The 18,195-nt window shown below is 33.9% G+C and overlaps 1 protein-coding gene across 12 annotated transcripts in view; it reads right to left on the bottom strand.

Moving 5' to 3' along the window:
* The window catches only part of DPH6 (diphthamine biosynthesis 6), a 196,463-nt gene that overhangs the window by 111,865 nt on the left and 66,403 nt on the right, over positions 1-18,195 (bottom strand). For all 12 annotated transcript variants that reach the window (XR_010831708.1, XR_010831707.1, XR_010831709.1 and 9 more), the window contains 3 exons: positions 15,442-15,536; positions 8,829-8,916; positions 362-512 (listed from right to left, as the gene is read on the bottom strand). Coding sequence is in view for 7 of the 12 variants with exons in the window: in XM_066997502.1 (XP_066853603.1) it covers positions 362-512; positions 8,829-8,916; positions 15,442-15,536 (334 nt within the window). In the remaining 5 variants the exon portion in view is untranslated. The remainder of the gene's footprint in view (positions 1-361; positions 513-8,828; positions 8,917-15,441; positions 15,537-18,195) is intronic.

The raw sequence follows: 18,195 nt of genomic DNA on the forward strand, positions 1-18,195 counted from the left end.
TAGTATCAGGCATATGATTTATTACTGCAGCTCAACTAAGAGACAGTAGCTTGTTAGGGTGCTAAACGTGATCACGCACATACCCCTGAGGCTGCTTTTACAAATGGGACAGACTCGCAGCATGCAAGCAAGTCAAATGGTTGCATTTTATAGATCATTTTAGAGTTTGCTTTTCTACTTTCAATTTAAAACTGTAGAATTGGGGTACAGGTGTTGGAATGACCTTCTAAATAAAGCTCATTCCCTCCACTGTAATGACTGATTATATTACAATAATTTCATTCAGGCAAACAGAACACAAAGTTTTTTGAACATAAAGTATTCAATATTACTTTTCTAATGAAAGTTGTGTAAGACTCACTGAAATCCAAAGAATTATGCTTCAAAGGCTTCCAGATGATTGGAATGATTTTCTGTGGTTCCTCCACTTCTGATGAAGGTAAAATGTCTCCATCATTGCAGGTTATGTCACAAGAACAGCTATTGACCTTAAACATATCTGAAGACTCCCCCTGCTCGAGACAAACATTATAAAATAACCAAGTAAAGAGCTTGCCAAGCCGTGTGAAATTATCAGATTTCATCGTTCAAATTTTCAATTTTGATTGCAATAAATACTACAGCTCCACATGTACCTAAGCTTAGAATATTATTCATGGTAGAACAGCAACAGGATTTCCCACTATTTAGAATGCTAAATTAGCAAAATACAATAAACTCGTGTTGACACACCATATGGGATCAAAACGCAGCCTTAGTAAATAAGAGCAATGGATATGAGAACTGATAAGACTTAAGATAAGAGATAGAACAATATTATAATGAAGAAACGTTATTCCACAATTGTGCAGGACAGCTATCTTTAAAAAAAAAAAAGAAAACAAATTAAGTGCAAAAAGGAACACAAATATAAAAGTAACAATTTGATAATTAACAATGTAAATAAATACTTGAAAAAAGTGAAAAGGACTAGCAAGAACAGTTTTAAAACCTTGCTAAATCTTGAGTAAATGCAGCAACTAAGTCTTGCTCCATTCACCTCAAGGAAAGAGTATCCTTTCCATCAAACTCAACACATTTTGGGATACTCAGAATTTTGAAACACAGAGAACAACATTTTCCAAGATTTATACACTGGGGGCAATTCACTGATTTTCCAAGGCAGCCTAATCTGCAGAGTATGTTGATGTTGGGGTCACTAGCTTGGCAAACACTACTTTTCTTAATCTAAAAGCAATATAAATTATGACAGAATTTGTCCATGAACCTTAATCAGACATCAATTCATGCTGCAGCTCCAGATTCTATCAATAATTTCTGCTCAGAGGTCTTAAATTTCATATAGTATCTGAAATATGTATTTTATTGCAGGCTTCTTAAATACTGAATTCACAAAATGGTGATAAAGCCAAATAAAGAAAGACAAAAAGGTGACAAAACATGAGGCTTTCAGAAGTCCTTAAATATAGAGTAAAAATTGCTGAATATTATTTTACTTCACAAGTTAATGTACTCTATATGGAATTTCCATTAAAAATCTCTATGAAAAAGAATTATACAGTGAGGCACTCATAGGCGTATAAATTACATGAAGTAAGGTCACCTGAAGATTGACCCTCTGCATTCTCTGTTTTTTGCAGCAATAAGATCTCATGGAGACATCAAACAATGGGGTATGTTACAAATTACTAATCAATTCTGAATACTGAAGTTTTCAGAAAAAAATCATTTACATTTTATTGTATTTTTAATTTCCTTTTAAAAATAAAACATTTAAACTTTAAAAGTTTCCTGTTAAAATTAAGAAAAAAAAACAACAGGTAAAAAAAGGCAGAAACTCGTAGCATGAATTAGAAGTCTGATGAGAGTTCTACATTTACATTGACGTTTGACTTCACTGGAGAGAGAAAGGATCCAGTTAAGTGAAAGCAGGGTATTTGGAAATTCTTAAAACGTTAAGTTACAAAAAGGTAATTTCCTAGGAAACTCAGTTCTGCTGCCTCTAGAAGGGCTCAAGGAGAGTTTTTAAGCACTGTAAACACTAAAACTATGCTCTAAGAGGGGCTGATGTTCTTTGATTGGACTTCACTTTATTCATTCCTCTTACGCATCAAAGTCAAGGCAATAATCAACTTTATGTGAATCAATTGTACATGAGAGGTTAAAAGAAGTCAACTAAATGTAACATAATAGCACAGATGAAAACTGCAATTTAGCACAAACACTACGTGTATTTCAACATTACAATATACGAGCATCCAACAGCTTCTATACCATTTCCCACTCATTGAATTACACCTTCGACTACTGTCAGTTGATGTATTTTGCCATTAACCAGACAGCCACATGAGAGCCCCAGCCCTTCAGGTAGAAAATAAAGAAGCAGGAAGATAAATCTGGAATTGAAATAGATCTCCAGTTGGATTATGCCACAACAACCAAGATAAAGAAAAAAAATAAATGTTTACAAGATGACCCTTTATAGAAATATCCAGACTGTACAGTGGCATGAAGTGCAAGATGTGCTACCATTTCCTTCTTGCAAATGGCCGTTTTATTGAGTTAGTTGCTTTCAACATTAATGTTCATCATAAAAATCACAGACTCATTTAGTTTGGAAAAGATCTCTGAGATCACCTAGTACTGTTAACCTAGCACTGACAAATCCACTATTAAACCACATCACTAAGCTCTACATCTACATGTTTCCTGATACTGTTCCAATAGTGAGCCTGTTCCAATACTTCACAACCCTTCCAGGGAAGAAATTTTTCCTAATATCCAACCTAAACCTCTCCTAGTGCAACTTAAGGCTATTTTCCTCTTGTCTTATCACTTGGTGCTTGGTAGAATAGACTGATCCTCACCTTGCTATACCTCCTTTAACATACTTGTAGAATGAGATAAGGTTTCCCAAACCTCCTTTTGTCCAGGCTGAACAACCTCAGCTCCCTCAAATGCTCCTCATAAGACTTGTTCTCCAGACCCTTCACCAGCTTCATTGCTCATGAAACAAAAAATTAGCATGGAATATGGACATTCAAAAGGTACTAATCTAATATACTGAGTTTGCATCTCTTGGTCCTAATTTGTGAGTAATGATACTATCACAATACTGTATTGTTTTTTGTTCTTGTTTATTTTAAATAAGACACCTGGGTTTTAACTTCAGTATGGTGTAACAAACCATTATGAGAGTAAAAACATCGTGACAGGAAAGGAAGAAAGAAGTTCCAGCTTGACAATATGACAGTCACTTTGATTCAAGCTTTACATAAGTACCTTCTGAGAAATCTAGAGGTAGACATCTTGTATAAATACTATTAGAGACCTGTAACTTCTCTCCATTCCCTAATCTCAAGGACTGAATTCATGACACTACACCACTGAATGTGAAAAAAGCACCTATTCCATTTTAATGCCATCTGTGAAGATAGTTTTCAACCATGTCTCTAAACATCTTTTCTATAAATGTGCTTCATAAAAAATTCATGAGTATGTAGTAAGACTCACAGATTTTATCACAACTGGTTTGGTGCAACCTACAGAACTCCTGTGTAGCTTTGTACTTTGTTAATGTTACATATAACCCAAACGCATGCCACATGAAATTCTCATATAATCCATTCGCATCTGTTTTTCCTAAATAAGGAAATAAGTTGGGAAACTTCTATTAATATTGCTTCACAGATACATATAACACAATTATATATCTGTGCTTATTCATTTACACAAACAGCTGGTCAGTTGGAAAATTTTTGGAAATTACTGAGAAGTACTAGAAATTCTATAAGGTTTCTCATAAACCAAAGACTATAAAAATAATTATAGACTACAGTCCATTTCAATGGCTATGATACATCACAATGATTCATTCAAGGCCAATGCCCACAATGCTCCAAAAACATAGGTAATCAATCACATTCAACAGCAGCACAGGTGTAGGCTTCAGCAGAAGTATTAGGTGTGGAACCTGGCACTAGAAGAACAGGCTCAATGCCAGCATAAGTAGAGCTGCCAGACTCCGTTTAGTAGCTATATTCAAATCTCATACAAATGTTGGTCTTCCATTCCTGTCGACAGAGAAAATAATCTAAGAATGTAAAACTAAAAGTTGCAGACTGTCACAAATAGACCAACTTTCCCTGAATAATATTCTCATCTTTTTAAAAACAAAAAAGAAATCAAGCTTGCTATAATGACATTTTAATTAAATCTTACAGAACCTATTTTACCACATAACATTTTCATGTTACTTCACAGAAGCAATATATTTTCCCATTTGTTACACTGTTTCTCCCACACCCACTGTACATTGTGATACCAACCTAATTCTGGATCAGAGCCTGCATGCATGCATATGCTTAACTATATTCACATAACTCATGTCATTGATGTAAGCACGCTCGGAATGAAGTTAAGCAAATGCACGAGCGTTCCAAGATCCAAATTCTCCCGTTGAAAAAGCCTGGGAGCTAGGACTTTGACTGATACAGCTGAAATTCCATGTAGTGGTCTTTTATGAAAACAACAGATTGCCATCTTAAAAAGCTTATATTCGCCACCATAGAAACTGGTATAAAAACCTATCACAACAAAATTCCAAAACTGATAGTTTCCCACTGAGCAGCAATGAGAACATAGCGTGGCAGAGAGCTCACGAGACATAAGGGAAGACTCTTTATTCTTCACGGTTTACCTTGACAACATAACTCCTTAGAATAAATATAATGAGGGAGACCACATACATCTCTTTGCAGTATTTCAAGTACACTATACAGACACACAGGACAGAAAGTCCTACACTATGAAAGACTTTAAAATAAACTACCTTCATTATGAAAAGAGAAAAAAAAATCTTCCTTTTCAGAAAACTGGACTGAATCTGCAATCAAATGGAATAGGAAAGAAAATCCTTTATTTATTTTTGAAATAAATCACTGTACAATGAAAAGAATTCTGCAGTTATTTCTTACAAAGTTTACAAAAGTATTTGTAACAAACAAACTGGAGTTACCCATATTTTTACCATGCAGAAAGGAAATTAAAGGTTACCAGGTAGAAATAACATTCAATGATGACAAGGTATTTAAAAAAAAAAAAGCCACCAACAAAACATGTTTTGCAACTTGAAATTTCCTCCTGCACCCTTTAACACCACTTACAAAGTCTAATTCCTAAAGCTAAAGTCCTAGATGGAGATTGATTAAAATAATTCAGGTTAGAAGAAACTGGACAGAAACAGGTTACAAAGTGAAATCAAATCTAACCTGCAGGATCACACACTCCTTTAGTACAAAAGGCATGTAAATATCTCCCAAGTACCTTTTCTAATATTTTAAAAATCATCTCCAAATTAACCTGTTAAATTGATTTGCTGACAGGGACATAACTGCTTGCAATTCTGAAATGCGTTCCACCCAAACATGCCAAGATGTTTTACAAACAGGAAAATAAATGAGCCTTTCAATATCAATCTATGGTAGGTAAATACAATGCAATATTATGAATTAGTAATACTACTACAAGAAAGTACAGCATCAGATATGATTATCTGTTGCAGATGAATAGGCTTCTTTCCTTGTGCCAAGTGTAGCAAGAATGCTACATGGCTCCCTCTCATTCTGGACTACCCCTAACCTAAGGAACTGCAGTTTTACAGCTTGTATTGTTTGATGTATCTGTCTTTCTACCCATTGGGACTCAGGGAACAGAGCATTCATTATTAAATGTGGGCAAGAGCAAATCTTAGAACATGAATGATAGCTAATATGTTCACTACTGGTATCAGAAGTATGCTCAGAAATAATTATCAAATCAGCAGAAGCTCCAGCAGCTTTCATTTCTGTTTCCGATCATTTAAAAGCCAATACAGCTAAACACAGTAACAGAACAGTATAATATGGGGAAAATACAAATGTTTTGCAAGTTCATTTTGCTGGCAATGTAAAATGAAAAAAAAAAATAATTGTTGCACTTCTAAACAGTTATATTTTACCTTAATTGGAAATATAAAAATTAAACGTGTATTGAATACAAAAGCTGATACATTTGATTTAAAAAGTACTGGAAAATGCTTCAGAAATTGCTTCCCACTCAGCAAAAAACATCTTACAATTTAAATGTGCAAAAGTCACAGTCATACTGGCCAAGTAAAATTGCAATGAAACTAGATATGTGTATTATGTATATCACAGCAGTGACCTTGTTTTTTTTACAATGTAGTAAATGAGGCAACCATGAATTTTCAGCGTGTTTTATTTGTACTATTTATTCTCAATGTTTTTGAAGAATACTTATGAAAAAAAGTTTTCTTATTCCATTTTTTTTTAACCAAACTTCTAATAATGTTCTAGTAATAAAATCATACGTTTGATTATCTCTTTAGTCTTTTCTGTATCACTAATAATGAAAGAAAGAAGGAGGCAAAAAAAAAAAAGAGAGCTTGAATTATTATGCAAAAATACATCTTGAAGTTGCACAGTAATGTATTAAACCAGAACAGTGAGTAAAATGTTATTTCCCCCCAGGCACAAGGGCTCATTTTGCTGCCAGAAACAATCTAAAACAAATTTCTACCCAGGCTTTGTAGTTAAACATGAAGAGATTTATCTGAAGAAAATGCATTATAGAGGAGGAAAGACAGCAGAGACTAAGGTACACTAGCTATAATTGCATAACCATTATAAAGTAAATTTAAAGAATGTAAAACTAACACTTGTAGAACATAACTAAGATAGAATAAAAGTCAGAAATAGAATAGAATAAAAGTTAAAAATATGTATATATCAGTTGAAATGATAACAAAACTGATATCATAATACTTATTAGAATTACATACACATCACTGTGCAGACTATTAATGGTTTCTACAAAGAGCTTATATGAATGGCCACTTTTATACGCTGCTCATAATGGAGTATTTTGCCCAATTTTCAGTAATCCCTTAAAAGCCTGAAATGAAAATTAGTTCTCCTCCTAAAATAGAGTTTTTTTCCCTGCAGTGATTTGTTATTGGCTTTCAAGTGCTGAATTACTGATATTTTTTTTCATAGAACTTGTAAGCACAAAACAGTGAGAAAAAGTACAGTGCTACAGGCCTACAGTACTACATTTTTGAAGGCCTCTCTATCATTACTCAGTTAAACTGTGCTAACTTCATAACATGCTATGCTCTGACAGATTGACTGGTTCTCCATATTCATAGTTTCTTGAAAACCCAGCTTATTTTATCATGACATAAAATAAATTAATCTATAGTCAAAACTTTCTAATGCTTTTCCTTGTGAGACAACCATGGCATAAAACAGACTGTTTTCCTTTTAACTCTACAAGACATTAGTTTATATACCAAAATCCAGGGCATGCCTCTGTAAACCTTACCTCTTAGGGAATGTGACAGCTTTGTCTACAATGAATTTGAAATATGATTTACTACTATGCTACCTGAAACTGTGAGCATTTAACCAAATCTAAAACATCTACATAAGAAGGAGAAAACAGCTTCTGAACAGATAAAAGTAAAATCTTGATTCTCTTATAAAATGTTATGCATTTTAATATGACTTTTGCCTGATTTATATAAAGCTTTGTGTTTTTCATTTTCCCTAGCCTGTCACATTGCTGAGATGTATGGTGTATGTTAGCATCAAGTTTGCCATGAGCAATAAAGTCAGTGCCCTCAAAGAAATATTAATATATTATCACTAGTCCCCACCATACCCCCACCACCAATTTTCTCTTATTCAGACTATATGAGTTTGCCTCACATAGTTAGTTAACATCCACGCTCTCCTACATGAATATTTTAAAGAAATCACAAACTAGATGGACAGGATGAAATACAATTTACTTTCCATGGCAAGAATGAGGTCATCATGGAAAAAAAATAACGCAGATATTGTATCTGTTTGGAAAGATTTAAAAAAAGAGATAAAAAGTGTGTAAGATATTGAAAAAAAATAAGAAAATGTAGTTGCTCAAGGCAGATGAGATGTAAAACAACCGTGTAATAACATTTTATAACAATCCTTGAACCTAGAAGAGATTCAGTGATCACCAAAGTGTAGAAAGAAATAGGAAGACCTGTAAAGAGATGACTGCAACAGCGGCAGGTGTATCATGAGACATTCTTTCCAACAACAACAACAGAAAATAGGAAAAATAACTTATTTGACCTTCTTATCTCACATAAAAGTTTGTAATATTTAAGCCACTAGAGTTCTTATTCCTGTTCTGCTTCCATGGAATCAGAAGCTAAAAGAGCGAATCCCAGTGAACTACTAAGAATTCTCTTAAGCTCTTTGATAAGGATATATTCTCTACGTGATTTAGAGTCATTCATTAGATGTATATTTCATATGGAAAAAATTAAATGACCATCCAGTTTATTTGTTTTTTAAACTCAACCACTTGTGGGCCAGAAGGTTTTAAAATCAGTCACTTTGCATCAAAAACAGCATAAAGAGTACCACCTCCCAGCAAGTCAACATTGTTCATACAGTTTACTAATAGAGCTGTGTTCCACAGTGTGGCTAGCTGTATGACACAGGTTACATATCTGCTTGACTGCACCATGTTGACTAAGCAACTTGAGGTTTCAAGATGAAAAATGCTACACAAATACACTAGTTTCATTCGTTTGACACAAGGAAGCATTTGTGTTGAGCTTTTCTTATGGCAAATTCAGAAATTCAACTAAATATTTACTAAGTTATTTCAAAGTACACATGGATGAGAATACGCAGCTTAACTCCAAATTGTGACAAAACAACAACAAAAAAAATACATATAGCTTTAAAGGGAGATGACATTTGGAATCTACTTGCCTTATTTTCCAGGTGCAATTTTAAAAAATGAAGGTAGGCCACAGGTGCGAATGCATCAGCTGAATGCACAACCACCTTTGCTGAATCTCTGAAATACAAAATTATTAGCATCATATATTAATGTATAAATTTACATTTAAACTGTCAATGTTTAGTTACTGTATAACAGACTTCAAAGTAACTCATTATCTATTAGTTCATTCTGTTCTTTTTTAATAACAGTTAAGAAAACAAGTTTGACATATAAAGTCACATTGTTCAACAACACAGTATCTTTACTAATTTTGAAAAGGAGTAACTTGTACTTCCAGACCAGTACTGAGAGATTTAGCTAGCTGTAGCTTTTGCAATCATAACTGACATTCTGTTTTGCATTCCAGAGACTAATATGTAAAGCAATCTTTTCATTTCATCAACAGATTTTTTTAAAAGTCTTTTTTTTCCTGAAGTGATTCTCCAGGGACCAGTTCTTGAAGTATTAACACCATACAATATTTCACGCTGAGAAACTGACTGATTTGACCATCTTGCATCTGATACTGAAGACTACTAGACACAACTTTTTAATGCCAAATGTGTTGGTAACAATGATAAACTTCCTGTGTGCTGATTCAAATTAGTTAATTGTAGTTTTCATTTTTACAGACGCAATCTGTCACACTTTCATTCAGAAGAGGCAGTATCTGTTATATCCATCTGCATGGTTTTACTGCTTAAGCAAAAGGTAGCTCTAGGAAACAAACATCAGAAGGTGAGAAATTCAAAGAAAACATAAAGGAAACTTAGATGCATTAAAAGAAAACCTGAAAATTGTTATAAGCAAGGCTAAGGACATGCAGATAATTTTCCTGAAACCACAATGCCCTTGATACCCTCACAGTATACAATGAAATTCTGTTTGGAATCCCCAAGCCTAGCTCCTCTCAAGTAATGACACATGCAAAAACCATGCAAACTGGAAACAGTTGAAGTCTTGGCCAGATTCCACTGACTTAATGAAAGTGTAAAATTAACAGAAATATCTGATTTTTAAAATGTGGCTTAAGATTTAGAATAAAAACCTCCTTGAGATAATCACCATCAGTATATTGCACAATAACAATAAATACCTCTATCATAAGAAACTCTGCTTCTCTTTTAATATGATTTTAAAGTAATTTTTTGATAATCAGGTCTCCAGCTTCAATCCTGAGAGTTATCATCAAGATTTTAAAGACAAAAGATTACGTATTCTTTTAAATTTCCATAAAGATTGTTCTTTAAGATTAAAGTAATTCTTTTCAAATGATCATGGTATCTTTTAACAGAAATACTGTAAATGGGTGGAAAATCAGTTTGGAAATCTTTAGTATGGGAAAACAATGTTAGAAATCAGACATCAAGACTGCAGTGATACCTGTTACCTGGCTGTCTTCACTGTCTGAGGATATTCTCAGTAAATACTTGCTGCTTGACATTGAAAGAAGCAACAGCAATTGGGAATTCTGGTACTTTTTGTGATGCATTAGATACTTTAGATTAACAGAAAAGCTTACTTCCAAAAGGAAAAGCAAAATTTTAGGGTTATTCATTGCATATCTGTTTAATTTAAACACCTAGTAACATTTTAAAAATACTTAATTCCAAAGTAAAAGAAGCAGTACTTACTACTTGTACTACTTGTAATCCCAATTTAGCAGTACAGCAGTATGCATGCTGTACTGATACACAGGTATACATTGATACCTACATTGTATGTTCAATAACTTCAGAATTTTTTAGCACTTTTATTCGTTGTTCAAGTATTGTAAATAGTAAGACATCACGAATATTTCTTCTAGGTATGAAATACATTGCTATGACATATAGCTAACATGTTGATCTTTGATGACACCATAGTAGACGTCTGGTTTAATACGTCAGTATTTCTCAACTGATGGGTCAAAATAGATAGAATATGTGGTGTTGAAAATAGTATTACGATATGTGTCAGCTAAGATATTTGTCTTCAATCACTTCATTTTCTGTCAGCCTTTCAGAACATACATCATTGTTCTAACTAATAAAGTTCTAACAAAATGTTTTTCAATACTAAATGTAATATAGGTGGAAACTAGAACAGTTTTGTTTCCAATGATAAGTCACCAATTCAAAAAAGACAGGAAGTCCTGAACTTAGATGTTATGTCCAGTTTAGGAAACGGTAAAATAAACTAACAACAAACAAACGAACTAACACAAAACAAAACAAGAAAGAAAAAAAATGAGAAAAAAACACATGAATCTATGAACAGCAGAGCTTAAAATGAAAAATAGTCACTAGAGAGACCATGACAATTATATGGCCATATAGGCCACATAATGCTGAAAGTCTGAAATTTCATTAGGAATGTAATTACATTATGACAGAAACACAGGAATTTTATTGATAAATATTTTCAGAAGACTTTTGAAAGCAAGGAAAAGTAGTTTGAAAAACTTTCTAAATGATCTAGTTTAAAAATCATAATCATCTGATCCCTCAAAACTTCTTGAAGACCCGGGAAATATCTGATTACTTTAAAACAGTCAGAAATATTTTCAGAGGACAAATATGACAAGTTAGAGCAAGTCTTTTTGGTTTTCCTCTTATTTTGAGATTTAGTATTGACTCCTAACCTAGAACTTTAAACCTAAACACAAAGCTAATGATAAAATTTATCAATGTAAAATTATACTTCCAAAATATTTTCAATATGTCAATTTAACTTAAAAAATATAAAAATAAAACACTGTGTTCCATAAATATAAATGGGCCTTTATCATAAGGGTAAATATTAGGTGGCATTCACATAGATGAGGACCATATCTCTGTGATTTGCAGAGGTGTCAATCAATTGCACTATAAATACCAGGCAGGAAATGATTGGTACGTCTTAAATGTTGAGTATAAGAAAGCTGACAACTGGATTACAACAATCTGGTAAAACCAGATAAAACACGTTTGACTCTTGGTTGACTACTCTGATTGTAAGATTTATTTATTTTTTTTTTAATGCTAAATCTTGTTTATTTTCAATTATTTCGTGCAATTTGGCATGCTCGGTTTGTGAGGTGTATTTTTTTTAATGAAGATTGAATGGAATGGCAAGAATTCAATATAATATTCAAATGCAAATTTAATCATATGCTCTTACATTAAAGAGACTCCCACTTCTCCATAAGTAACACATCAAGGTTATATTTTTTCTTCCTTGGTCTAGACTTCCTTTTTCAAAGATGACACTGTAGAAATATATTTAGTCACAAGTCTCATGTGACAAAAGCAGCAACCAGTGAAAATGCTACCCAAAAGTAGTTTTATAAACGACAGGCATATTTTCTCCTCTTTTACTAGGTTTATGTGGCAAGGTTAAGAAAGGTTAAAAAAAAAACAAAAAAACAACACATGCTGCACAGCAGTTGTGAGAGGGGGGAATTAAGAAAAAAATATGCGAGAAACAACCCTGCAGACACCAAGGTCAGTGAAGAAGAAGATGCTCCAGATGCTGGCACACAGATTCCTCTGTAGCTTGTGGAGAGGACCATGGTGATGCAGATTGTCTCCTTGCAGCCCATGAAGGACCATGTTGGAACAAATATCCTTGCTGCAGCCTGTGAAGGAAGACACAGTGCTGCAGCAGGTGGACGTGTCCTGAAAGAAGCTGCCACCTGGGGAGAGCCCATGCAGGAGCATGCTCCTGGCAAGAGCTGCAGGCCATGGGGTCCCGCATTGGAGCAGTCCATTAATTTCCCCCAAGTCAAGTCTGTTTTGCCCATGATGGTATTGGGTAAGTCATCTCCCTGTCTTTATCTTGACCCACAAGCTCTTTAACTGCATTTTCTTGCCCTGTCTGACTGAAGAGGTAGAGAGTAAAGGTGCCTTGGTGGGCACCTGGCAGCCAGCCAAGATTAACCCACTATACCTATTATACAGGAAAGAATTATCTCCAATATCTTCCATAGAAACTTTCTCTAGTGAAAAGTTTCCAAGGAATTTAGGACCTTGAAAAATCTGTACAGGTTTCAACCTCTAGCTTGTAATTCTTACAATTCCACTTATGCTTCAAAAAAGTATCAGGATATATACCACAATCACGGTTATCTAAACATCTGGAAACTGTACCAGCATAACCAACAACATAGTCTGTTTAGCTTCACACAGTGTGCATGAAAAACAAGAATAAAAAGTACAAAATAACATTATTATAAATAACTTATTTAATGAAGAAGAAACTACAAATATTTTCAGTGCAAAAGCTCATAAAGTAATAGATTTTCACACAAATGTCCCCCTCAAAAGGTATGCCTTTATGACAAAGTAGTAGAAGAGCTAAGCAGGGCTAATTACACCTGAGAGACACAATGTTAGCATAGCTATTCAGTTTCCATTACAGAAATGTGTATTTAGAACTAGCTTGAGTAGCTGTTTAACAGCCTACTGTGTTTATATTTATTATTAAACAAACACTGATTTATATACTTGTCTTTTCCTGCATTTTTGTGCATTTATTGTTAACTTTTGTTATTATTTGGAGTGTGGCCAATAGAAATAAGGACAACTCAGCCTCTGTTTTAGCTATTCCAACTATTCAGTTGTCTGAATGGCTCATTAAACCACTGACAGCCAGAAATACAGTCAGAAGATATATTAAGATATTCTTACTTAAACTGGTATTTGGCTGATCCCAAACCAAGGGCACAATGTGCTTTCCTAAACATGTTCTCAAACTCTTTGTAAATACATTTCCTGTAGGACCTGATGGCAGGATAAAAAATGTTCTCTTTCCCCACACAACACCAACCAAAAATTTCTCGAGACTTTACAGTTTTCTATGTAATGTGTTATGTATGCTAAAAATCCATCGCGTGTATGCAAAGAGAGCTTTCCAAAGGAGCACTGGTGAATTATGCATCTTATTCCAATGGAACTCCCAGATTTAATCTGTAGCATAAACCCCCAAATAAATAGTACAAATGTAAATGATAAGCCAAACACATTTAAGTGCAAAAACTTATAGAAGCATATTTCATCCATCAGTTAAAACCTAGCTACCCTTCTTCTGAAGTATACTTTTTATTGCAAGTCTTGTAATACAAATGCTGAACAGGCCACAATTGCCTGGTAATGGGTAGTTTTACTCCTCTTTTCTTTTTTTTTTTAAAAAAACCAAAACTTTAGCAAAATTCTGCCTCTGACACCTACTAGAATTCATGAGAATTTGTCAATTTAATAGAAATCATATCAGACCTTAAACGGAAAAATGAATCTTGCACTAGCAAAGATTTTGCATTATTTTTCTTTTCCTAGAAAGAGACCAAACTGCTTCAATCTGAGTGTATATTGTGTTGTTTTGTCCTAGTTCTTCCCACTGTTTATTTGTCATAATGCATACTTAAGCATCACACACGCTTTATTCTACCCTCCTACTTAACTTTCCAACTCCTACCAATTAGAAGGTTAGTTCACAAACTACTGCTTCTACCTAGGACTAATTCCCCTCAGACAATCTTCCTCAAAAGTCTCACTTCCTAGATCCACAACTCCATCCATAAACTTAAATCCAGTTTAAGGATTCCACATTCTTACTTTCTGAATTTTCCTCTTATTAAAGAATTCCATAGCTTTCCTGCACGGAGATATCTCCAGGCTCGAATTATCTAGTTTAGTTGACTACAGAGGACTTATCTTCCAGTCATCCAATAGTTCAGCAGACATCTACTAGACTAGCTTCTATCCCTTTGCCCATTTTGTATATTGTTTTTTCTCTCCCTAATGCCATGTAATGAAACAAAGTTGAACAGCTCTTAGTTTTCTACTCCATGTATAGATAGAACCCATCGCTATGGAAAAATTAAACAAACAGGTCTTCAACATGAAAGCCTTAACCATGTCTATATTCTCTACAATCTTGACCTTTCCTAAGATGATCATCACCAAATACATGATTATTATTCTGTTTGCTTGGCTAAGAAAAGGAACAGCAATCAAAACATCTCTCTCAAAGCTCACCTTAGCTATTTAACAGTCTAACAAGAAACTTACATCAAGTCTCATCTAACCATATCCCACTACACAGATTTTAGCAATTTATGTCGAAGGAATAAGCTACTTAGAGTGCAAGTTAGATGGATTCACCAAAGTTTGTTTTCAAAATATCCTCTAATAATTGAAGAAACGTGTTGATCATTCTAAGCTGCTAAACTTACACATGCCCACCTGCACACACGCGCGCACACACACAGTTAATGGAACCCACAGGCTACTGATGTGGCAGTTTATCAAATGTAGCTGTAATGAAAGATAAATATTACAGGCAATTCGCACTTCATGAAAGGATAAAAGTGTCAGTGTGTAGGTACCATTTTTACTGCAGGCCATAATCAGCAAGTAAACGAAAAGTGCAAATGTCTAAAAAGTTTATAGCTTTCTATGAAGGCCTCGTCTTGTCAGGTATTGATTTAGGTTTTCAGAAGACTTTGCCAGTGTTAAACAAAGTGAGTGTTTGTGAACTTAGAGGACATGTTTTACCTCTGCCAACAAAAGTTGCCTCCAGCTAGATGTGAATATGTTCCCATTGCTTTAATATAAGGAAATGGAAGAAACTGTTCCTTACACAACAATTTTCTTCTTAAACAGAGGGCAGTCCAGAGTGAATGTTTCATATTCTCCACCTTCTCCGCAAACATGGACTCCGTATTTCTCAGAAAGCTAACACAAAAGGGAAATTTAAATATGTAAGCATTATTCTATTAAATATATATTTTGCATAAAATTTCAGTGTGTACTTTCTAAAAGACCACTCATTAGAGGGCTGAAAAAAAAATCAAATATCACATAGAGGGTTCTTGACTTCTTTGTATGGCCCATCACAATGATCTAAGAATTACCAATGTGTTATATTTAAGTAGAACTGGCACTATAATGTTCAGATAAACAAATGAAATCCTAGTAATTCTTCCACAGTAGACAGGAAAGGTTGTTCAGACACCCAAATTTGTTTCTCTCTCTTTAGCATAGATAGTTCACTTCTGTAAGAAACTTGTACTATAAACCAATATAAGATGTAACACTTTATACAGACGTATACAACAAATATTATTGTTGGCAACAGATTCAACAATTGATTCTATATTTTCGTAAATATCCACTATTCCCCAATATTCTAACAAAGAGAATCAACATGTTTTCTAAGTCAATAGTGAAAAGCTAAAGCAAAACCTAAAGAAGTAGCAATATGTTATTTCCTTCCCAAATTGTACTGAATACACTGTCAGCATATAAATTTATAAATATTCCTGAAGATCTTGATATCCCACTAAAACACATAATTACATTATCCAATAAATTCAAAATAAGAGACGTGACTAGTTTAATTATTCAGTGCTCTGTAAATGAGTGGCTGTAGAGCATGACCCAAAGTTCTTTTGCTTGAGTTGAGTGCACAACTGCTGTATCGTTTTCTCTGTAATTCTACATTAATGTGTTGTACCAATAGGTAGTAATGAAGCACCTGCACCATGCCCTGAGCATGGCAGCACCCTCCCTTTTTCTGCAGAAGAAATTCCTTTTCTGATCAGCAGATTGTATCATCTCGTAAAGTGTTCCAGCAGTAGCTGCTTCAAAACAAGTCCTGTCCAGGTTTTTTCACACAAAGAAAGCATTAGCTCATGGCTACCTAAACTGCAGTCCTCAACCCAATTGCTAACACCACTGTCATTATTGGGAATATTTATTTAATCCCCTTATGCTTTCCCTTAGAGGAACAGATGCCCATATATGATGCTTTTGCAGTTGAAGTAGCAACACTGTTCTCCACCACATGTAGGAGGACATGGTTGGAAAAAGTCTGACTGGGGGCTTTACAATAATCCAACATCTCTTGTTTGTCTATTTTTAGGTAAATAAGAGACTGTTAATTTTATGTTGTAGGTTCAATTCTTTATATGGTTATCAGAACATTTGTGTAGCAAGCCCATTTGATATATTCAAATGATACCATATTTTTAGTGTTGAAATTGAATGTATAGATCGTGTTACTATACTCTAGAGTTTTTCCAAAGGTTTTTCTTTTAAAACTTTGAAGAATATTTACAGCTTCAGCCATCACCTTAGCTAAAAAAAAAAATCAAAAGCATGAGAGACAAGATAGAAATACGTGAAACTTTTTGTCATACAATTAAAGACCAAATTTTAAATTTAAAAAAATAAACAAAAGGCCTGAGTCCTCTTCAACTTTTATTTTGAAGGAAAGTATAAATGCTCTAAGAAGACAATACCTAAGTAATACTCTATGTGACCTTCTGTTGGAAAAATCTCAATCTCTTTTGTAATATATATTAGATAATGTTTTGAATGTATTGTTATCTGAGATATTATTCATTTCCCTTTCACATTTTCATTTAAAGGAAAGTAACAGGAGAAAACCTTTAATCAAGTGCTCATTAAAAAATTACACTCCTGGCATAAGAGAGAACATCTGTCAACAGTGGCAAAAAAAATTTCTATAGGACAAATATATCAAGAATAATTAATGTTGATGCAATAAGAATGGACAATCTACAAAACAGTTAGTCAAAACCTTTTATTCTTCTTTTTGTAGCTTCCACTGCCAGGGAAAAAAAAAAAAGAACAAAAACAACAACAACAAAAATAAACAAAACTCTTACGTAAAATGAAAGAGAAAACTGGACAAGATCTTTCTACCAGTAACCTTTTCCACAGGGAACGCAAGAAATGACTGTTTACAAGCCATTTTTAAAATTGGCAGGTTTGCTTGTAAACCTCAGAGCCTAGAATAATTATTGCCTATTTAACATCAAATACTCAAAAGATGCGAGACTCTTTCCTGTCTTTGTTGTGGGAAATCCCTTTTCTCAATGTCACTGACTTTAAGATCATGCTTGACGCCAATCACACAAGATGCTAAAGGATTTTCACTTGCCACTGTCAACAGGAGCTGAGGATATTCAGCAGCTCATAGAAAGATCCCTAATGTTCATTTTCTAAAGAAGTAAGCAGTATTTTAAAGATGCCATCAACGACATCAGAACTTTGCCTTTTAATCATTTATTTACATTTTTCAGAAACTAATATATTCTCTTTTGCAAGTTGGATAGTACATTCATAATAATACAACAACTTAGACTAATCTCTATTTTGTGATGCTAGATCTGCCTTTTAGTTCAGATAAGCCAGAAATTTAAAAATTACATAACTAAAAATGCAAGTCCAATTTGAAATCTGAAAGAATTATACAATGAAAACAATTTCTACACTATTCAAAATTCATCTTAACTCAAATACACAAGGTGTAAGCCCAAATATTACCCAATGAATAGTCTTTTCTGACCTTGGAAATGAAACAGGA

The sequence above is a fragment of the Anser cygnoides genome, chromosome 5 (genome assembly GCF_040182565.1).
Source record: "Anser cygnoides isolate HZ-2024a breed goose chromosome 5, Taihu_goose_T2T_genome, whole genome shotgun sequence".
NCBI lineage: Eukaryota > Metazoa > Chordata > Aves > Anseriformes > Anatidae > Anser > Anser cygnoides.